This window comes from Anoplopoma fimbria, chromosome 5, assembly GCF_027596085.1.
Source record: "Anoplopoma fimbria isolate UVic2021 breed Golden Eagle Sablefish chromosome 5, Afim_UVic_2022, whole genome shotgun sequence".
Lineage (NCBI taxonomy): Eukaryota > Metazoa > Chordata > Actinopteri > Perciformes > Anoplopomatidae > Anoplopoma > Anoplopoma fimbria.
In genome coordinates this window covers 12,907,686-12,930,457 of record NC_072453.1, presented here as the reverse complement: position 1 = coordinate 12,930,457, position 22,772 = coordinate 12,907,686, and the positions used below count along the sequence as shown (strand labels likewise).

The 22,772-nt window shown below is 36.2% G+C and overlaps 1 protein-coding gene across 2 annotated transcripts; it reads right to left on the bottom strand.

The window, feature by feature from the left end:
• Nucleotides 1-739: 739 nt before the first annotated feature.
• nrap (nebulin-related anchoring protein) lies at nt 740-18,755 on the bottom strand. Of its 2 annotated transcripts, none has more exons than XM_054598620.1 (43): nt 18,690-18,755; nt 17,880-17,974; nt 17,608-17,695; nt 16,218-16,322; nt 15,605-15,712; nt 15,330-15,437; nt 15,084-15,188; nt 14,809-14,916; nt 14,638-14,745; nt 14,110-14,217; nt 13,629-13,745; nt 12,748-12,852; nt 12,464-12,568; nt 12,076-12,180; nt 11,807-11,905; nt 11,577-11,681; nt 11,344-11,451; nt 11,096-11,203; nt 10,780-10,977; nt 10,572-10,676; nt 10,385-10,483; nt 10,193-10,297; nt 9,253-9,360; nt 8,917-9,074; nt 8,186-8,339; nt 7,972-8,076; nt 6,615-6,713; nt 6,239-6,343; nt 6,026-6,133; nt 5,752-5,865; nt 5,452-5,649; nt 5,125-5,229; nt 4,763-4,861; nt 4,565-4,669; nt 4,356-4,463; nt 3,871-4,182; nt 3,687-3,791; nt 3,353-3,451; nt 3,107-3,211; nt 2,877-2,984; nt 2,128-2,439; nt 1,138-1,293; nt 740-1,057 (listed from the first exon to the last, which is right to left on the bottom strand). In XM_054598620.1, the coding sequence occupies exons 1-43, from the start codon at nt 18,753-18,755 to the stop codon at nt 740-742; spliced, it is 5,439 nt and encodes a 1,812-aa protein (XP_054454595.1). The 2 variants fall into 2 exon arrangements, with proteins under 2 accessions (XP_054454595.1, XP_054454596.1); XM_054598621.1 differs by having other exon boundaries at nt 740-982.
• Between the last annotated feature and the right edge of the window lie 4,017 nt (nt 18,756-22,772).

The following is a 22,772-nucleotide window of genomic DNA, read 5'->3' as shown; positions in this document are numbered from 1 at the left end:
AACTCAAAAAGCTGAACCTGCCAGACAAAATGTAGATCACACATCATTTCAGGAGGCCTTTACTTCTTTCTCACTGAGCCTAGCTCAAAGTGCACTAGATTAGCAGACCTCGTAAGAAAACTGCCTGTTTTGCAAGGCTGCAACAACGATTCCACCGTGTTCATTTGACCTCGCAGCCTGTGTTCATCTCTTAAGATAAAAAAAAAAAAATATCATGAAAAAATCCTCTGCATTGCAGGCCATACAGCTAGCCCAGCTACATATGTTCTAAACACATTTGATATACAGAATTCAAACTTTCATATTTCACACAGTATCACCTTTGGTATTCTTGATGTTTTCCTTAACCGGCGTTGAACATAGCTCTCTAGAGGCAATTTAACTGATTCAAGTTTTGATAAAATGTCAAAAAATACCTTGCATTCAATCTGAAAATAAAGTTTCTTCTTGAATTCCTTTTTCGCTCACCACATACATTGACAATGCTCTTTACTAACTTGACAAGTCCTTTCCTGATTCAACATGCGTAATACCCTTAGAAATCATTTCTACCTCATTTTACAGTTCATTATTGCACCTACAGTAGCTCCTTTAGACATCGGTGTGGCATCTCATGTAACTACAGAGTCACAACATTAATTTCGTCAAAGAATATACCACAAATAACACTTGTAAAGTTAACCACACTTTCTGAAAGTGGACATCTCTAAACACTATCATCTTTTAAAACTCATCTGATCTACGCGTCTTTAATGGCAGCAGCTGTACTAGACATGGAAGTCTTCACTGTGTTCTGGAGGGCAGCCGATGAGGAGGAGGAGGAGGAGGAGGAGGTGGTGCTGGATTTCTTCTCCATGGATTTGAATGAGGTTGAGGTGGTGGACTTCTTCTGGACCATCTGGATGGTCTTTAACCTCTTGACATGAAGGACCTCCATGGCGTCCATGTTGACGCCTTGTGTAGTCTCCTCGCTGGTCTCCACCTGCTGTGAAGTTTGCTGCTGCTGCTGCTCCATTTGCTGCTGCTGCTGCTGCTCCATTTGCTGCTGGCGATGCATCTGAAAGAAAGACGTGAATTGTTTATTCCATATAGAAAAAGTTTATTTGTAGTAAATTACTAGATTTTATGTTTCCTCACCATCATCATGTGCTGATAATTTGCAATAGCCTCGTCAGTGGTGACTCCCTCAGCGAACCCCAGCTCTGCAGCCCGGCGGGCCAGCTCGGCCTTGTGGGAGCCGGGAGGGGTCCAGCCCACTCCTCTGGTCCAGTTCAGGTCGGACTTGTAGTTCACCTGTAACAAAAGGAACCAACAATTGGGCACATTGATATTTTGGGATTAAATTTGTTAATGGGGCCTACAAGACCCTCTCACCATATTTAAAATGAAGGTGATCTCAAAAACCATACAACATTTCTACAATTCAATACTACCCTGCCCAAGGTTTACTGTATGTCAGTTAGTGTGAGGCATACAGCAAAGAAACAATTGCCTATTTGCCTTTGAGATCAAGCAACATTAGCATTCACCATGGAGGTGTGTTTCTTGAAACCTGAATATTTCCTATATTCATTCTCCTCATAGCTCTACTTTTGGTCTCCACCAACTCCTAAGTTCATTAGCTGTTAAATGCTCCACTATGGTCATCTGCTAGTGACTGACTTTTTCTGTCCACCATTTGGTGCTGGTCAGGTAACGTACAGTTAGTTTTTCAAGCTTTTTCGCTGAAAACAGCTGTCTTCGACACAGATGAGAGTGGTTGTAAATGCCTAACATCTGAAATATATATAGGTATTACAGTATAGATTTTGATATAGGGCAGCTTTATAAGGGCATCAGGTTTCGCTGACTTTAGGGACCTTATCGTTTCAGTTTAAAAAATGTCTTTAGAGGTTCAAATTACCAAAGAAATTTGTAATTAATCAAATCACCATAAAGTCAATGCCACATAGAGAAACTGGGGTCTTGGTTCTCCTGAGTGCAGTTTTTCTCCATAAAAATGCATGATTAATATAGTTCTTTAGTGTCACATATATAGAGAATAAAGGTGAAGTTTGATGACACTGGCTGTGTCGAGCCACTTGAAAAAACGTTTTACAATAAACCCTACACATGAGTGTGACTTACATCACTCTGCAGCTTGTAGGCCTGCTTGGCGTGCTTGAGATTGAGCTGCTCGGAGTCACAGGTGTAGTCGTGTAGCTTGCTGCGGTAGGTGAGGTCACTAGCCTGAGCCTGACTCTTTTTAGCCTGCAGGAACTCGGGCTGATTGGCATGCATTTTGAAGTGGCCCCGGTCCTCCTTGGACTGGCGTTTGTACTCCAGGTTGCTCTGGAGTTTGCCGGCTGCAATGGAGTGCACCATCTTAGGGTCGTCCTCCACACAGAGCAGCCCAACCTGCTGGCCCTTCTCCTTCAAGTGGGACTCCCTGTAGCGGACCTTCCGGAGGCAGAAAAATACAGTTTTCAATTTTCAGACCACTTTTACAGCTCAATTGAAGTTGTTGTGACTAAATTTAGCGATTAGGAATAACACAAAACTATTCCTGATGGCTTTACCTTTAAATGAGTTAAATACATTTAATATGCTGATAACACCTCATCCAGAATACGTGAGCAAAACCTTTGCAACCTCTGAAGTAAATCATTTTTGAGTTCTGATAAAAAGGCGACTGTACACATATAATCTTGTGTGTCGCTGTAGATAAATAAAGCATTTATCAGTATGTGTAAATTAAAGATTAACTGTGTTTTCACCACATTATAATGACCTTTATTTTAAATAACAAAAAGGTGCCTAGCGAGTAAGAGCTGCTAACATATTCTAACTCTAACTTTCTAAAACGTTTTAAAAACTGAATTATCACATGAACTTACATCACTGGCAATTGCTCTAGAAGCCTTGGCCGTTTGGAAGGGAATAGCATCCAGCCTGAGGTCATGGCCCGATGTCTTCACCTGCTCTCCAGACGCCTTGTAAACTTTCTTTATGGAAGAAGAATTTTGAAGATAAAAATGTCACAAAGTCATGCTGGCATCTTCGATGTGGATTTGAAATCGTTTAGATGCGTTAAGGATTGTGAGAAAGTATCTGAGGTGTGCCTTACATCACTAATCTGCAGGGCATTCATCCTGGCTCTGACAAAGTCGGGATCATCTGAGTGTAAAGTGTACTTGTGCATGTCGTCATTCTTTCCAGATTTGTACAGTCTCTGTAGTGCAAAGACATTAGGGTGATATAAATATTCAGAAATAAATAAATATACAGTAAAAACTAATTTAGGATTTTACAGTATAAACAACAGAAACATAGAAGTGAGTATTTTTTGAGTATGATTATCGTTTCAACCCACCTCACTGCACTGTTGATAGCTCGTCTTAGCGTGGATAATATCAGGAGAGTCAGTCACTGAGGTGAACTTTAGGCTGTCTGGCAGCTGACGATACCTCTTCTGCATGAAGGAAGACCACACACACTTTAACAGCAGGAAGTACAGATGGCTGAGACTAAGTCTCTGAGTGTTACAATAAGTAATGTTTAAAGTGAAATGTAATGTAGGCCAAATTCCTTGAACTTATTGAAAAAATCAAGATTACAAATCTCAGTTAAATTGGGTTTCAAAAGTCAAATATACCACCAAAATGTTAGAAATAATAGACTAGATACCACTTGTCACATCTACTCACTTCACTTAAAAGTTGTCCAGCCTTCTTAGCCGACTCCATCTGAGGCGCACCCACACCGTCCCAGGCCACTCCTTTCATGTTTTTGAGGTCTGACTTGTAGAGTTTCTAGACATGAGGCAATAAAATGTGTCAGTCAAGTTGAATCATATCAGTCATTTTTCCCTTCCTCATCCACACCTCTCACCTCACTCTGCAGGTCGTAAGCCGTTTTGGCCCACTTGACCTTCATGTCATCAGGAAGCACCGTGTACTCATGCAGTCTCTTCCTGTAGTCCTGTTCGCTGGCAAGGGCCTGGGCGTTCTTAGCCGTCACCAGGTGAATCATGTCTTGGGTGAGGTGGTACTGCCCGCTGGTCGTCAGCGCGTCCTTGCGGTACTCCTGGTCGCTTGCCAGCCGGCCCGCATGCAGGCAGTGCTGGAGAAGCGGGTCGTCCGAGACGCTTTTGACCCCGATGTGTTTCCCTTTTTCCAGTAGGTGGTTGTGTTTATACTTGTTCTGCAGACACACAGAGGTAATAACTGTAGTTTTCTGCAGTTTAATGTTATAAATCCTACTTTTCTAAAGCTAAGAATGCACATTTCTGGTGCATTTTAGGTGGATATGTTTAACAAATTTTAAGACTATTTTGTTTTTTTGACTTCATGTTTTTAAGTTTAGTCTGCTCTTACATCACTGGCGATGCCTGTGGAACTCTTAGCAGCCTGGAAGGGGATGTCCTGCATGGTGAGTTTGTATCCCTGAGCCCTCAGAGTGTTCCAGGATTCTCTGTACTTGATCTGGAGCAGACAAACAACCAATGATCATAAACCTTAACATTACTCAGACTGTGAAAAAAAAGAATATTGCAAGGTGCACAGGTCACAGTAACTTGTAGTACCTCGCTAAAGTTGGCCGCATTGATCTTTGCTTGCGTGATCTCTGGTCTCTCACTTGTTATAGTGTAGCTATGCTGATCATTCACCCCTTTCTCTTTGTACAAACGCTGCAAGAGAAATATCAAACAGGTGTGTAGTATTGAAACAACAGGAAACAACACAGCTAGAACAGATAAAAAACAATGAGCTCAATGTCCCACCTCATTTGTGAGCTGTCCACTGAGTTTGGCGTGGACCATATCTGGAGAGTCTGCGACAGAGGTGTGCTTGAAGTTGTACGGCTGCTGACGGTAGTTTTTCTGTTACAGAAGAAGCAAAAACGTTAGCGTTTGTAGATTTCAAGGTAAATGTTTTGTAGTCTTGACAAGAAAATCAACATTTAATATCAAGAACTATGTATATTAGCACACAAGATATGTTCACAATTATATACTGTAGGTTAGATTTTTTAGGAACTAGACCCAAATGTCGGCAAGAGCAGAATTAAGTACTTTGTGTACACTAAACATATATTTTTTAAAGAGGTTAAAAAAAGGAAAAATTAGAAAAGAAGATGTCCTACATCGCTAATGAGGTCCATGGCCCTCTTGGAGCCTTCAATCTGCAGAGCCCCGGTGGCAATCCAGGCTGCACCACGCAGGTAGTTCAGGTCAGAGCGATACACTTTCTGTGACAAACACACACAAATGAAAAACAGACTGTCAAACATCCAATTGAGTTATTTCTCCTAAAATGTTTCAGTAATAAAAAGGCCAAAGAAATACTGTTAGTATTGTAAAAAAATATCTTTGATAGTCAATTACTCCTTTAGACTTTGCGCTATCCAACATAATCAAACATTGGTTGAATAAGTGTACATTACAAATTGATATTAGTTTTTTTGTCTCACCTCGCTCTGCAGAGCGTACGCTTTCTTGGCCGCCTGCACCTTCATGTCATCAGGCAGCACGGTGTACTGATGCAGGGTGAGCCTGTAGTCCTGATCACTGACCAGCGACTGGGCCTTTTTAGCGTGGGAAACCTCCAGCATGTCCATGGACAGGTGGAACTTTGAGAGCTCCTTTGCAGAGTCCTTCTTGTACTTAAGCTGGAGAGGTAATAAGGGACAAGGGAGAGGGAGTGTTTGTAGTATAATATATATTTTTAATTAGTTTTTTTATCTTCTGAGTTACAGTTAAGAGGCACTTACATCACTCTGTAGCTTGCTGGCATTGACCGAGTGAGCGATGTTCATGTCATCCTGAAGTCCCTTCAGTCCGATCATCTTTCCTTTGGTCTTCTCAAATTCTTGTTTGTACTTTTGCTAAAATGACAAATAACTTACTTGTTACTTTTGGTAAGATAAGTTTAGTGAGATGCTATGTTTGTGTGTTAGAAAATAAATTGGTGAATTCGGCAGACAAATATATTTTAGGCCCACGCTGAAAATGTTATGACACGATAACAAGAAGTTGTAAGCTCACATCACTGAGGATGCCTGCAGACGCTTTGGCAGACTGGAAAGGAATGGCATCCAGACTCAACTTGTAACCGCCATCACGTATCTTTGTCCAAGATTCCTTGTAACAGCTCTGAAAATTCACACATGTATAAGCTCAGTTCAACATGGAAGGCCACGCACACAAAGTCAGCTGACTGGATGCATTGATTGTGAGTTCTTGTCAGTGTGGTTTTACCTCGCTGAGGTTCGTAGCATTGAGTTTGGCTTGAACCATCTCAGGAAGCTCTCCACTGAGTGTGTAGTGGTGCTTCATGTTTTCACCCTTTTCCCTGTACAACCTCTGTAAAGAACAAAGAAAGGCATTACTCAGCATTCAATGTACCTCTATTTGTATACCTCATGTTTACAGTACTTATGGGAGGCCATCAGTGCAGAAGTCAGAAATGCTAAGTTTGGCAGACCCAGAAGGTCAGCCAAAAAAGATCACAAAAATACATTTTAGCAAGATGTGACAAATCAGAATATTCTTAGGGGACACAAATGCATCAGATTTACTTTGTTTTAGCTGCATACTGTATCTTTTGCATGAAACAAATGGCAGCTGAACTTACATCAACAGCCAGTTTGTTGCTGAGTTTGGCTTGGACCATCTCTGGAGTGTTTTCAACACTGGTATACTTCAGACCACTCACGCCCTGACGGTACTTTTTCTAGATAAAGAAAATGAGTGACGGATATCAAAAGTCAGTTAGTAGGAAAAATAGTGTGGACATTCATCTGATGAACAGTAGAGGGCACAATATCATCACAAAAAATTTGTACTAACAAATTAACTAACTGGCAAAAAGAAAACAAAAGGAAACTGGTCATATTTGTATTGGCAAATTAACAGTAGATATATGATACATATAGAGGGGTCTGCTCAGGATGAACTCAAGGCTCTATTTATGTTCTGTCTGTCGTTTCATGGTCTAATGTTGGAAACCCTGACTGGAGTGAGGCTTAAAATAAGTGGCTGCTTATACGGAGGTTTTGAATAGTCGGTGTTTTCCAGTCCGAACTAGATGTGACATAGAAATATCTTTAAGCACCGTTTGTATGCATTTACAAAGATGCGTTCTTAAATAGAGTCTGTGGATAAGAAAGGTGTTGAGACAAAGAGGAAAAAGGTTTAAGCATTTTACAGCACAATAATGTTGATAGATTATAATATATATAGTTATTGAACAGACTCTGAAATCATTAGTTATCTGTGCTATATATATATGTTCAACTTTTTTGTGACTTCGTCTAAATGTGTTTAATGTCAATGTAGCTCAAATTACTACGACTCATACACAGATAAGTTATCAGAGCTTTGAAGTTTCCTAAATACTTTATTCAAATAAATCGATGTAACATTGCATTGTAAGCAATGTGAACATTCAAACCAAATTAATTTGGTAAAGGGAAAGCAAAAGGGAAGGAGGGAGCCCTAATTGGTGAAGTTGGATCTGTTTTTTAAATGTAACAGCTTCAGTTACTATAATCATTCTGCTCACTTGTTATAGCCGGGTGGAGTCCACGTACTTAACCCAGTTTCTAGAAACGAGGAACAGTCCACCGCTCTTTAAATACATTCTGACCTAAGCTGTAAACTTAGATATGTGCCTTCCAGTCACATGTTACACAATTGTGGTTATAACTTTCTCATGCTCTCTTTGTTAATTTACTTACATAGTTCTATAGCTAAAAACACGCTTCAGTGTGGTTTATTTTACACTGCATGGTTTGAATCACGTTTGTCTGAAATTACCATAAATAGGTGAAATGTTAACAAAGGTTAAGGATGGAAACTGTTGCTGTGGGAAAGCATTTAACCATATAAGTGAGGACAATTCTCTTTTTAATTAATATTACCCACAACCTCATAGGTTAACCTGCAGCTGATTTCACCAGGGCATTCTGGGTCATAGAGTTGGAGGTTACCTCGCTGACCAGCTCCCCGGCCTTCTTTGCCTGCTGGACATCCAGAGATTTTGAGGCCTCCCAGCCGACGCCCTTCATCCAGTTCAGATCTGACCTGTACTGTTTCTAAATACACACACACACACACACAGCTTTCACTTTTTACAGTCCTGTAGTGAATTAATCATTTTAGCATAAAACAATGTTATTTTAAATCTCTAACAACAAGACTTACATCGCTTTGTAGTCCATAGGCCTTCTTAGCCCAGGCGACGTTCATGTCAGTTGGCAGAGTCGTATACTCGTGGAGGAAAGTCCTGTAGTTGGTCTCGGTTGCCAGGTCTTGAGCCTTCTTTGCATGGCTGATGTTCATCATATCCAGATGAAGGCTGGGTAAATAGAGAGTTTGAATGAAACAAGATTTAAAGCAGCGTTCTCAGGTCATCGGGGTCAATCCCACTTAAAAAGAAGGACTTTAACAAGTTAATGCATGTGGGTTCTTTTGGCTCAGCAAATCTTAAATGTAAGTCAAAGCGTTTAAGAGATTGTAACCTTTTAAAATGAGTCAAAATGACTGCTTGGATGAACTTAAGGCAGGTTATTGGCTGCGATGTCAGAAATCTTCAATGCGATGAGCTTGCTGATATAATGCAGATATAACCATTGGATCTATTTTTTAAGAAAAGTCAACGATACTTACCTCTAAAATGACCTTTTTAGAGGTAAAAGCTAATTAAAACCCTTTACCTCTGTTAGACAATGTTTTTTAGGGATTTTAGACCTCCTAAATCATCACAATACTCAGTTATTGTGTTGACTGTTAATACCAATAATTTAATTACAGTTAAATGTATTCACCTGGTGTCTCAGGTGTGATATTGTTCCCTGATCAGTTAAATCTGGGTCTAATGGACCAAAATTTGGAGACATGCATTAAAAAGGCTCCATGAAGGTCTAGAGCCTCACCTGTATTTGTTCTTAGTGTCCTCATAGTCCTTCTTGTACTGGCGGCCACTTTGTAGTTTGGTGGCCAGAGCAGAGTGGGCCATCTGAGAGTCATCGCTGACGGACTTAATGCTAATCACCTTGCCTTTGTTTTTCTCATACTTCTCTTTGTATTTTACCTGCAAGAAAGTAGTGGTTTTACCAAATAGCAAGGCTTTGAATTATCTTTTTTAACAAGCATGTACTTATCTGCAATTATTCAAGTTGAAATATATTATAACATTATTGCAAAAAAAAAAATCAACTTTGCTCATCAAGCCAACCTTAAAGGTGCAAACTGTTTTTAGAATAACTCACATCACTGGCCAGGTCTCTTTTGGCTTTAGCGGTGAGTATAGAGAGAGAGTCCAAATGCAGCTCGAAGCCCTTTTCCCTCTGCTTCTCCCATTTGCTCTTGTACACTTTCTGAAATGAAAAAAAGTAGAACTCTAAAGTACTTTGCCTTCATACAGACATACTTCTGTGGGTATAATGACATGAGGAAGTTGAAGTACATCTATCATTCGGGATTTGGTTGATCTTCTTTCTTAATTTATTAATGGACTTAGTCCTAGAATAATCAGCTTAAGTTTGTGCCTGATGGGAACACTAAATAAGTAAAAAACCTGTGTTGAAGATCATAGATAAGACACATGGCATGTTGAACTGGTAGTCAGGTCTCTAAATCAGAACTGTTTGATTTACTGCACAGCATTAACTGTTTAACAAGACACAATTAAAGTAAAGGGTCATGATATTCATCCTCTTTACATAATAAACGTAAGTTATAAATTACAGAAGCATCATTGTAGTTAAAGCGCCTTGATCAAAATAATTATTGTGTTTTCATAAAAGACAAATCCAGTCTATTTTTGCAAGGATATTATTGAGGTATACCAGACCATCATCAGCATAACAAATCATAACAAAAAATGAAGACTGGATAGGTTGTCTCACCTCAATAGGTAGAACAAAACAAGAGAAGAGCTCTAAATAGGCAACATAATGTAAGTGAACACACCTGTGTGACTAGGTGTGCAGGTGCTTTAACATATCTGAAGAACACAGTTATGATGTCCAATACTTAATACAAAATAAGGTATATATTATGAGGCTGCATGGATGGAAGAAGTATGCAATATGTGATCAATTTGACAGAATACATTACAAAGATTAAAGAGATGTTATAAAACTAAATAATAATAACATCCAGTGTTTTCATTTATCTGCTCATTGTCATGAACAACACTAAACTTACCCCACTAAGAAGGTTAGCGTTAGCCTTTGCTTGTCTGAAGAGGGGCTCATCTTTTGTCATGGTGTACTGGTGTATTATCTGCTCTGTGTCTGCTTTGTACGCCAGCTGAAAATCCAAAACATATAGACATGTCATATAAGAGTGCGCCAAATTTAAATGTAGATGATTATAGCTTTAAAGTGAAAACCTTACGTCGCTCTGCAGTTCCTGGCTCTTTTTGGCGTGTTGGATGGAGAGATCATTCGCCACATGGGTGAACCTGATGCTGTCCGCCTTCTGCCGGTATTTAGTCTGTAAGGCCGCAGAGTACAGTGAATAAACAGTGTGTAAAGTGAATTAACAAACTGAAAGATGCACACACAAACACACAATTACTGACATCACTGAGCAGATCTCCAGCTTTCTTGGCCTGGGCAATGTTCATACATCCTTCAGTCTCCCAGCCCACTCCTTTCATCCAGTTCAGGTCTGAACGATACTGGTTCTGTTGAGCAACCGAAAGAGTCATTAACCAGGGGAATCATTTTTCTTTAGCACTTACCATCTGAATAACAGACTAGGTCTCACTCCTTCCTCCTGTCTCTCACCTCGCTTTGCAGGGAATAAGCCTTTTTGGCCTGCTGGACCTTGATGTCATCAGGCATGACTGTGTAGTCGTGCAGCTTGGTGCGATACTCCAGGTCGCTGGCGAGGGCCTGAGCCTTTTTGGCATGGCTCAGGTTGATCATGTCCAGAGGAAGGCTAAACTGGGACTGGTTCTCCTTGGAGCCCTTCTTGTACTCAATCTGAAGTGGTAACGATCATTTTGAGTCAGCACATGTGCTGCAGCTGCTAAAACTGTTATATGTGTGAAAAAAAGCATCTTAATGCCTTTAAATAATGATCAAAGTGACTTCGGCTTACGTTACTGTTCATTTTGGCCACTTGAAGAGAGTGCAGGGTCTTGGAGTCGCTCACGTGGACCCCCACTGCCCTTTCCTTGTTCTTCATGTAGGTCTCTCTGTATTTAATCTGAAACACATGCATATGTGACTTCATTTTTCTTTTGCCAGCTATTACATTTTTATTAAACCCACGTTTTTCTCAGGCATAAACTTTGTCTCATTTAGGTTGCATCTCCATGCAGAAGAGAAGAGTTTGTGTTTGCTTACATCACTGGCAAGATCACGGGAAGCCTTGGCTGCTTTGACACTCAGGTCGTCCACACCGATGTCGCAGGCTTTAGACTTGTTCTTCTCCCACTCCTCTTTATATTTAATCTGGAGAGATACATTCAAATTTTCACTTGAAGAATGAGAAGTGATTTTCTGCAAACATGTGAATGAGCTTGGACTTGTACATGCATACTCCAGAGTGCAAAGTGTGTGTGTGTGTGTTAACTTACATCGCTGCACAAGGCAGCATTGGCTTTGGCCGTTTTGATTTGGGGCAGGTCCTGGGATAGTGTGTACTGATGTTTTGTCTTTTCATAGCCTTTTTTGTAGTTTAGCTAAAAGACACATGAATAACATGTTCAAACTCTACAGTCGGCTCAGTGCTGAAAGGTGCTGATAAACTTGGTGTGATCATTATTGATCCTTGGCAGTGAGTGTTGTTTTAATACGGTTTACTTACATTGCTTACAAGCTGAGCATTTTTCCTCGCTAAAACAATCTCAGGTGTGTCTGTTGCTTGGCTGTACTTGACCTTGTCGATGTGTTGCCTGTAGTTCTTCTGCAGTCGTATAGGAAACAATTTTTTTACAAATAATGAATGTATCACATAAGATGGGTCACCTAACTGTAAAACATTTTTACAATTGTAATGTTTTTCATTGTAATTCTAATGTAAATTGCATATAGCTAAAATAAAGACACTTATGGCTTCGATTGGAGAAAACTCACGTCTTTTAGTGGGTCCAGTTTCCTTTGGCTTTGGTAGCCTGGTGTGAGCGTGGCTGGGTAGTTGTATTCACCCTGCTCGTGTTCAGAGCCTTGTTTATAAGAAATCTGGATGATACAAGAAGACCATGTCAGTGACTCTTGCCAAGTTCTATATTTCAAAACATTAGTTAAAGTAAACATCTGCCCATGGATTATGTAACAAATCTAATCCTGATCATGTCCGTGCTCTTTTGTCAAAAACAGAATAGCAGGTGAAGGCGAATAGCTATTTTAAACATAATATTTCATGATGTATTGAATGCAAAGCCAATTTGGGATGTTGATAATTTGCACAAATGTATAAATTAAATGTTAATATTATCATAAATCCATGAAAAACAAGGCTTACATCACTAGCCAGTGTCCTTGCTTTCATGGCGTGCATTGTCTTCTTATCGATTCCTGAGTCTTCGTAGTGGGCCTTCATGTCGGCGTACTTCTCCCTGTACTTGTTCTTTTAAGAGTATAGAGAGATGAAGACAAATCAGTATGCAGGATTGTCCATATAGTTGACCTTATGACATTTACAGTAAGACCAAATAGATATTTTTATATTTTACTTGAACTTATTTGTAATCAATAATTTAACCAAAACAACAATGTGAAATTAATTATGTTGCTTGTCATACTTACATCACTTGTGAACTTGGCAATTTTAGCAGCATTTTGAAACTGTGGTGTTTCACAGAAATTGATGCTGTGACCTTTGGTGTTCTCCAAGTCCTTTTTGTACTCCACCTGGTAGAAAATATTTGATTTTAGGTTTTTTCCTGACAAAATATTGTCAGGTGTAAACATTTAGCATATCTCATATTATAGCTATGTGCATCACAGTTTAAAATGAAAAATGACAGCAGCTCCTTTGTAACATTTTTCAAAGCAAACCCCTTTTTTGTTGTTGTCCACTCAAAGCTTATCCTTTGTGGCACCTATGTACTAAATATAATGTTCCTGCCCATAATCAGTCACGTTCACTGACACTCCGTCATGACTCAAGAGTCACCCGGAAAAACTTGTAATCCTAATAAATATTCTTTGCTGAGCTTAAAAATGACAGCAGAACACCATTTATCTTGCCAGCGTTACCACACAAATATAACACAGGCAGACTTGTCACCTTTTAGGCGTTCAATCACGACAAAAACAATTGTGACATTTCTATGTCACATTCCCAAGGCTCGGAATAGTTGCTCAAGAGTGATGCACTGTGTTCCTGTGTGAGGTAATATTAGTTTGACGGGATGTCCCTTGGCCTATGAGGTAAGCTGTAACCACAACGGAGAGGCATGTCAGAGATGCCGAAAATGCAAGTTGGGTGACTTCAGGTCTGCTGGAAATTGACACAGTATATCCAATATGTCAAGCTCTTAATCACACACACATGCACTGGGCAGCAACATGTTTACCTGGAAATGCTTTCTTATCAAGCTAGAAATAAGATAAAATTCAAATACACTGAATGAAGGTCCGATCTTTGCCCTGAAAGCTTGACAATCGATCAAAGACAAGCTCACCTCACTGACAATCTTGTTGATCTTCCGGGCGTTCTTTAGGGCAAGATTGTCCTCAGATGTCAGGCTATGGAAGTGTGAGGTGCCCTTCATCTTGCTTAAGTCCTTCTTGTATTTTAGCTGCAAAGGGATGAAGGATGATTGAGTGCATATAGGAGGAACAGGAGATTTGCGGCGCACACACATTCACAAACAGAGTCTAATTTAGTCGGTGTGGAGAGTTTTAAGAATGACGACATGGGGAGGCTTTCACATTGTAGTCCCTCATCTATTCTGCCCAGTGATGACAAGGCCAAATGACAGATGAAGCTGCAGCTCTCACACTCCACACTCCGTTATGTTTTGACAGCATTTACAACCGTCCAACTACTTTAGTGTTAGACTCAAGGTGTAGTAAAATCTAATGAAGGGCTTTCTGCAAATTCGTCAAAAATATTCTACAGTGTTTATAACTAAGCACTCCACTACGTTTATTTGTACTCACATTGCTAGCATTTTCCTGGGCCTTCTTTGCAAGTAGATAGCCAGGAGTGATCATGGCAGGGAAACTTCCCTTGCCTCGTTGCTGCTCATACTGCTCGGTATAGGCAATCTGTAAACAGAAGATAACTTATTTGTAATTTTAAAAAGACAGGAATTAATTCAAATAATTCATAAAGCACTGCAAACTATTTTTTTAAAGTTTTTAGTGGGCTGAAATTAAATCATATGGTCTAAAATTTAAATAATTTAAGCACATCACTAAGGGCCTGAATCCCAAATCCCAAACCTTAAGAATAAAAAGATGTGTAGCTGTGGAGCTCTAAGATACACACCATGTATCCTCTATTTTATACATGCGGAACTGACAAGGGACCTCTGTTGTCTCTCCCTACAATATATTTTATGTAATTCACTTTACACTATTAACTAAAGCTTAAAAAGCATATGATGATGTGACGTCCTATGTGATTTTGCAAGAGGCTTTTACATAAAACATATTTAAAAAAAACAGTAAGAATAAATTCCTTACCTGGCTGAAGTTCTCTGCATTTTCTCTGGCGTGTACGGTTTCAGCTACACCTGCCTCAGCGCTGGCTTTACCCCTGATCTCCTGTTCATACATCTGACGATACTTAATCTGGTGGGACATGAAATCCATTACCAACCGGGGGGGGGTGTCTGCCAGAGCGCTTGTACTTACATCACTGGCCTGCTCACTGGCCTTCTTTGACATCTTGTATCCTGGTGTAAGATGTGCAGGAAAGCTACCTTTACCTTTCTGCTGCTCATAATCTTCTGTATAGGCATACTGGAGGAAGAGAAACAGTGATTCAGGCACTCACCTACACTAAAGACTATAGGACAAACTGCATAATACTAATTTCATAATACTGGTCTTGTTAGCGACATTTCGTCCAAAGTTAGATACAACACACCAAGATATCATAAAGTCATCATGAAAGGCTTTAAGCTTACATCGCTAACAATTTGTCCTTGTTTCTTGGCAAGAAGCACCTCTGGGGGGTCAACAAACGTGGTGTACTTTGAAACTCTCTCCTCGTGTCCTTTTTTATATTCCAGCTACAATCAAAGAAAACAAAGAACTTTATTTGGCTCATTATAAAGTCAACCTTAAAAACCACTGACAGAGACACATAAAAAAAAAAAGCTTGGATTTGAGCTCTTTGGTCCAGAACAGTATGAGCAAAGAAATTCACTTACGTTGCTGGCCAAAGTATTGGCTGTCTTAGCAGCCTGGTAACCTGGTGTTATCATGGCAGGGAAGCTTCCTTTGCCTTTTGACTCCTCGTACTCTTCTGAGTACTTCACCTGCCAAATAATCACAAAATCAATCAAGACACTTGACCAATATTGATGCAAAGCCATTGACACTATCCATACTATCAACTGTGCTTCTTTATCTATTTAAAGACACCATATTTAGGCCTTAAACAAAAAAAGGGATGCTTCCTTTAGGAAAGAAAAAGTGTACTCACATCATTGATGGTCTTCTGGGCCTGAGACATCGTTACTATCTCCTGGTTGGTCACCATGCCTGAGTACCATGACTGCTGCTGTGAGAACTCAGACTGAGACTGAAAGGCCTGTTTGGATATGAGGGAAAAACTGTATAATTTCCAGCCATCACAGGTCAAAAAATACCTTGCATGTCTGTTGGACCTTATTAAATAGGCCACACAACCCTGCTTTACTGATCCTCTATGAAGAGATAGTAACAAGTGACAATTTAATAATTGAAAATAAATCTGTGTCTATGCAGTTGTCAGCACAGACAAGAGAGAGAAGATGAGGTCCAATGCATCAACAGCGACATCCTAATGACATAAGCTACATGACTACCCTCCTCTATGATCACTAAAATCATACATTTTCTAACATTCCCACATTCAATATAATCACATCTTAATATTGATTATTTGGAGTTAGACCTGGGATCCCTGCGCACAAAACCTTTGCTGTTTGAAAAGAAGGTCAACAGTAGAAGGAACAAAAAGAGATGTAGAATTGTTTGCTTCAGGAAAGATGAAAATGAAGGCTGAAACTCCCTTTAACTGGGTGTAATGGCCAGTTGCTCTACCAGGAGCTCACCTGGCTGGTCATCTGGCTGGCTAGGAGAGCCTTCTCCATTTCCATGGACCTCATGTCCTGGTGGAAGGTGGACATAAAGCGCTCGCCATCTTCGCGATACTTCAGCTACAAGTGCACACAGACAACAAGCATTAAGCCAAGGCCAGCACACATTTGCGCATGCAAACATAAGTCATGTGTTTTACAGCATCCACTTTGGAGGTTGGATGCATGACTTTTAAAATACTGTTAAGAAAATGAGCAAACAGTGATATTACGCTGACTTCAGATCAAACAGAGCCAAACAGCACTCTATTCTTACGTTGTCGACTTAAACCTGACAACCTGAGGTCACATTCTTCATGGGGATAGGGATAATATTAGTGTGCTGTTATTTATAAATAACAAGAAGCTGGACCTGCCAAGAAAGATCCAGAGAGAAGCACTGAGTGATGGAACTCTGAGCTGTTTGTTAATGACCCTTTAGCTGTAAAAATGTTCAGAAACTAATATTAGAAGAGCTTCACTGCTAGGGATAAGAGACAGCACGGATATCTCTGAAGCATCATCGCTAAAGGGCTAACAATAAACATGAGACACAAGTTTCTATGAGGACTCAGTTTAACTTTTAGTATGAGACTCACATAACTCACTGAAAACAAGTCAAGTATCACCAAGAAACTAATGAAAACACAAACTCTGCATGCTAACCAAAGCAAAAAAATATGTAAGGGTTAGTCAGCATGGTCTGAAGTCAGCCATCAGACCAAATATTAACAAGTCCTATATCTCTATATATTGACACACAGCAGTAGCTGATGAGCTTTCTAGCTTACTGCTAATATAAGCATAAGTACATTGCATGAACTACCGACAGACAGAGACAGACAGGAACAGGTGGCAGGCCAGAGGAGAGGAGGGGATGTGTAGATTTGTTCTCCTGACGTATAATTTTAGAAACCCGGGGCATAAAGTGGGCTAAGCAGAGGGGGTTGTCTTGCCTCTGTCACAGGAACAGAAATAACCCGAGCCGCGCTGTCCATTCCACCCCGCTGACGTCACCGTGGACTCAGAGCAGCCGACCACCTTTCTCTTTTCCACCCGTAAAACGAGAATGAGTCCCTTTTTTTGATCTGATTGTAAGGGATACACCTGCTTTGGGTCTACTATTACCAAATTTAGTTATATTTAAATTCAGTTGTAATGGATCCATCTCTTTATAAAACCTTAACCAACACAATGACCACTATGAATAGCAATCTCATGACAAACCAATGATAAATGGTCATTTCACTCATGGCATAGACAGTGACATATGTCAGCCAGTAAACAATGCCCCTTGACTCAGACCAAGGCCGAAATGTTTTGTCTCATGTTGCTGCGTGTGTTTTTACATGTGACATCATCTCACCTCACTGCTCGCCTTGCTTTGCTTCTTTGCGTTGATATTGACGGGGGTCTCATAGACACTCGTGAATGTGTTGTTCCTCGGATTGTGCCTAAATGGATGATAAATATAGTTTTTTAAATGGTCATCATTTTAATCACCAATTTTTGAATTCATGGAAACAAATGCAAAATTGAGGAATCTAAAAATATTCCCTGAAGATAGATTTTTGATCAGTTTTTGGGATAATGCTCAAATAATAGCTTATGTAATCAGGTGTTAATGGTAATACTTACACAGAGCAGTATGGCCTCTTCTTGTGGCTGACAAAGTTATTGGCAGTGAGCACCATCTTACAGACGTCGCAGTGAAAACATGCTTTATGCCAGTTCTGACAGAGGGAAAGACAAATCACATTATTAATTTAGAAAGTCCTCAAAACAGAATTTGTATCTCTAAATTCAGATTTCAATCTAGTTTATCATCATTATGTGGAGAGAGGCAAAGTTTTCTGATAACAACAAATCAACAAAACAGATTTAATTGAACAAGGCCTACAATAATTAATCACAGCATCATCAACTGTTCCTAAATATATCTTTAATGTGAATGTTAAAATGTATACCTTTTTGTCTCACAAGTTTAAAAAAGTCAGAGCTACAGAGATGCTTTTCATGCTGCAGATATTATAACGCAGTAATTTGAACATTACTATTTTTATGCTCGGATCCATAGCTGATTTAAAACTTTACATAAAGAAGTATGTCATTTTATATACACTTAATGTACTTTTAAAACGTAGTTTGTTGGCACATGCTGTATTTCATTATATTAACATTTTCCACGTGTTGTATTTGACCCAAAGAGATCCTTGGAAGTTTAATGTTCTCATATTCAAGTGACAAATGTGTTCTGAAAGTAGTTGATTTAAAATATAAAACCCAGCCCCTCAGGTCTTTTGAAAGTTTGTACCATACCTTGATGTAAATACTGACTCTATGTTACTTTTACATTAGTTTTAACTATTTTGAAATGTATTTGTAAGATTAAATTACAAAAAAAAATACTGTAAACTTTCTTCCTGTCACAATGTTTCTGTGTGTTACCTGGTCAATGCAGTTGATCTTCTCAGCCGGGTAGACCACAAACCCACACCTGGCACAGGACTGCATGGTGAATGTTTGTACTTTTCCCCCAAAAACCTTCAGGAAAAAATATCAGAAGAAGTGAACTAATGAGAAATGTTCAGGTCAGACCGACAGGCAACAGTTTAGTGGAGTAACTGGCAGTGACTCCCAGACGGTCCTGGTACTATATCTGTGAGCCTTTAAAACTGTCTCTTACTTGACACCATGTCCCCCGTTGGACCAACCCCCTTCCATGTACCATGATAGAAGACTGGCTGAGTCCAGCTGTCTGTCTGCAGGGAGAGAGAGAGAGAGGGACAGAGAGAGACAGCTAGGTCAGATGTCACTGTAGATGTGTCATGATCCTGAGTTGGACAGCTAGTTCAGCTTTGGGCATCTTGCCTTGACACTAAGACATAAAAACGTAATACATTATGTTATAGTTTTACTTAGCTTCATCAGCTAAGGATATTGACGCGTACAAATAATTAACTTTTGTGTTCAGCATCACTTGATGTACTTACAAAAAAGTGCCACGGGCAAGTGCAAAAGAAGACATATTGACAAACTATATAGACAACTCAACAGACAACAAAGTAAAGCATGCAATGCGCGGTGATCGCCGGAACCTATTTCCCGGTCACCGGGATTCTACCGGGACGGCTCCTCTAGCTCCCGGACGGTCCGGTACCGGTACCGTGAAAAACACCGGTAATCCAGCACACCGGTATACAGGAGGATGAGCCGTCCAGTGAAACATCCGTGAAAACATCATGACATTACGTCACTGAACCGCTACTGTGACAAACACGAAACATTAAATAAAGATAATAAAACATTAAATAAAGAGAATAAAACATTAAATAAAGATAATGAAACATTAAATAAAGAGAATAAAACATTAAATAAAGAGAATGAAAAATTAAATAAAGAGATTAAAACATTAAATAAAGAAAATAAAACATTAAATAAAGAGAATAAAACATTAAATGAAGATAATGAAAAATTAAATAAAGAGAATAAAAGATTAAATAAAGAGAATGTAAAGATAATGAAACATTAAATAAAGAAAATAAAACATTAAATAAAGATAATGAAAAATTAAATAAAGAAAATGAAACATTAAATAAAGAGAATGAAACATTAAATAAAGATAATGAAACATTAAATAAAGAGAATGAAACATTAAATAAAGAGAATGAAACATAAAATAAAGAAACTAAAACATAAAATAAAGAGAATGAAACATAAAATAAAGAGAATGAAACATAAAATAAAAAAACTAAAAGATTAAATAAAGAGAATGAAACATAAAATAAAGAAACTAAAACATTAAATAAAGAAAATGAAACATTAAATAAAGATAATGAAACATAAAATAAAGAAACTAAAACATTAAATAAAGAAAATGAAACATTAAATAAAGATAATGAAACATTAAACAAAGAAAATAAAAGATTAAATACAGATAATGAAACATTAAATAAAGATAATGAAACATTAAATAAAGATAATGAAACATTAAATAAAGAGAATAAAAAATTAAATAAAGAGAATAAAATATTAAATAAAGAGAATGTAAAGATAATGAAACATTAAATAAAGAAAATAAAAAATTAAATAAAGAGAATAAAACATTAAATAAAGATAATGAAAATTAAATAAAGAAAATGAAACATTAAATAAAGAGAATAAAACATTAAATAAAGAGAATAAAACATTAAATAAAGATAATGAAACATTAAATAAAGAGAATGAAACATTAAATAAAGAGAATGAAACATAAAATAAAAAAACTAAAAGATTAAATAAAGAGAATGAAACATAAAATAAAGAAACTAAAACATTAAATAAAGAAAATGAAACATTAAATAAAGATAATGAAACATTAAATAAAGAAAATAAAACATTAAATAAAGAAAATGAAACATTAAATAAAGATAATGAAACATTAAATAAAGAAAATAAAACATTAAATAAAGAAAATGAAACATTAAATAAAGATAATGAAACATTAAACAAAGAAAATAAAAGATTAAATACAGATAATGAAACATTAAATAAAGATAATGAAACATTAAATAAAGAAAATAAAACATTAAATAAAGAGAATAAAACATTAAATAAAGATAATGAAACATTAAATAAAGATAATGAAACATTAAACAAAGAAAATAAAAGATTAAATACAGATAATGAAACATTAAATAAAGATAATGAAACATTAAATAAAGAGAATAAAACATTAAATAAAGAAAATAAAACAATAGATAAAGAAAATGAAACATTAAATAAAGAGAATAAAAGATTAAATACAGATAATAAAACATTAAATAAAGAGAATGAAACATTAAATAAAGAAAATAAAACATTAAATAAAGAGAATGAAACATAAAATAAAAAACTAAAACATTAAATAAAGAAAATGAAACATTAAATAAAGATAATAAAATTAAATAAAGAGAATGAAACATTAAATAAAGGGAATGAAACATTAAATAGAATAAAACATTAAATAAAGATGAATAAAACATTAAATAAAGAAAATGAAACATTAAATAAAGCCATTAAAAAACATTAAATAAAAAATTAAATAAAGAGAATGAAACATTAAATAAAGAGAATAAAACATTAAATAAAGAAAATGAAACATTAAATAAAGATAATGAAACATTAAATAAAGAAAATAAAACATTAAATAAAGATAATAGATGATATTGCATGCATCAACTTAAGATCTTAAAAATAAGAACTTGAAAATTTAAATATATATATATATATACAAATATATTGTGTTTTATATGTATGAACAAATGTCTCAATAAAGTTATTGAATTTAAAAAAAAAAAAAAATTAAATAAAGATAATTAAACATTAAATGAAGATAATGAAAGAAAATGAAACATTAAATAAAGAGAATAAAACATTAAATAAAGAGAATGAAACATTAAATAAAGAAAATAAAACATTAAATAAAGAAAATGAAACATTAAATAAAGATAATGAAACATTAAATAAAGAAAATAAAACATTAAATAAAGAAAATAAAACATTAAATAAAGAAATGAAACATTAAATAAAGAAAATAAAAGATTAAATACAGATAATGAAACATTAAATAAAGATAATGAAACATTAAATAAAGAAAATAAAACATTAAATAAAGAGAATAAAACATTAAATAAAGAAAATGAAACATTAAATAAAGATAATGAAACATTAAACAAAGAAAATAAAAGATTAAATACAGATAATGAAACATTAAATAAAGATAATGAAACATTAAATAAAGAGAATAAAACATTAAATAAAGAAAATAAAACAATAGATAAAGAAAATGAAACATTAAATAAAGAGAATAAAACATTAAATAAAGAAAATGAAACATTAAATAAAGAGAATGAAACATTAAATAAAGAAAATGAAAAATTAAATAAAGATAATGAAACATTAAATAAAGATAATAAAACATTAAATAAAGAGAATAAAACATTAAATAAAGAAAATGAAAAATTAAATAAAGAAAATGAAACATTAAATAAAGAGAATAAAACATTAAATAAAGAGAATAAAACATTAAATAAAGATAATGAAAAATTAAATAAAGAAAATGAAACATTAAATAAAGAGAATAAAACATTAAATAAAGAGAATAAAACATTAAATAAAGATAATGAAACATTAAATAAAGAGAATGAAACATTAAATAAAGATAATGAAACATAAAATAAAAAAACTAAAAGATTAAATAAAGAGAATGAAACATAAAATAAAGAAACTAAAACATTAAATAAAGAAAATGAAACATTAAATAAAGATAATGAAACATTAAATAAAGAAAATAAAACATTAAATAAAGAAAATGAAACATTAAATAAAGATAATGAAACATTAAACAAAGAAAATAAAAGATTAAATACAGATAATGAAACATTAAATAAAGATAATGAAACATTAAATAAAGAAAATAAAACATTAAATAAAGAGAATAAAACATTAAATAAAGAAAATGAAACATTAAATAAAGATAATGAAACATTAAACAAAGAAAATAAAACATTA

Coding starts and splice junctions, on each gene's coding strand:
- nrap (XM_054598620.1), bottom strand. CDS start 18,755: ATGCAGTCCTGTGCCAGGTGTGGGTTTGTGGTCTACCCGGCTGAGAAG. Junction 11,906..12,075: donor AACTGGACCCACTAAAAGAC/GTGAGTTTTCTC, acceptor ATACGACTGCAG/AAGAACTACAGGCAACACAT. Junction 4,862..5,124: donor CCATGGACCTCATTAGCGAT/GTAGGACATCTT, acceptor CTTCTGTAACAG/AAAAACTACCGTCAGCAGCC.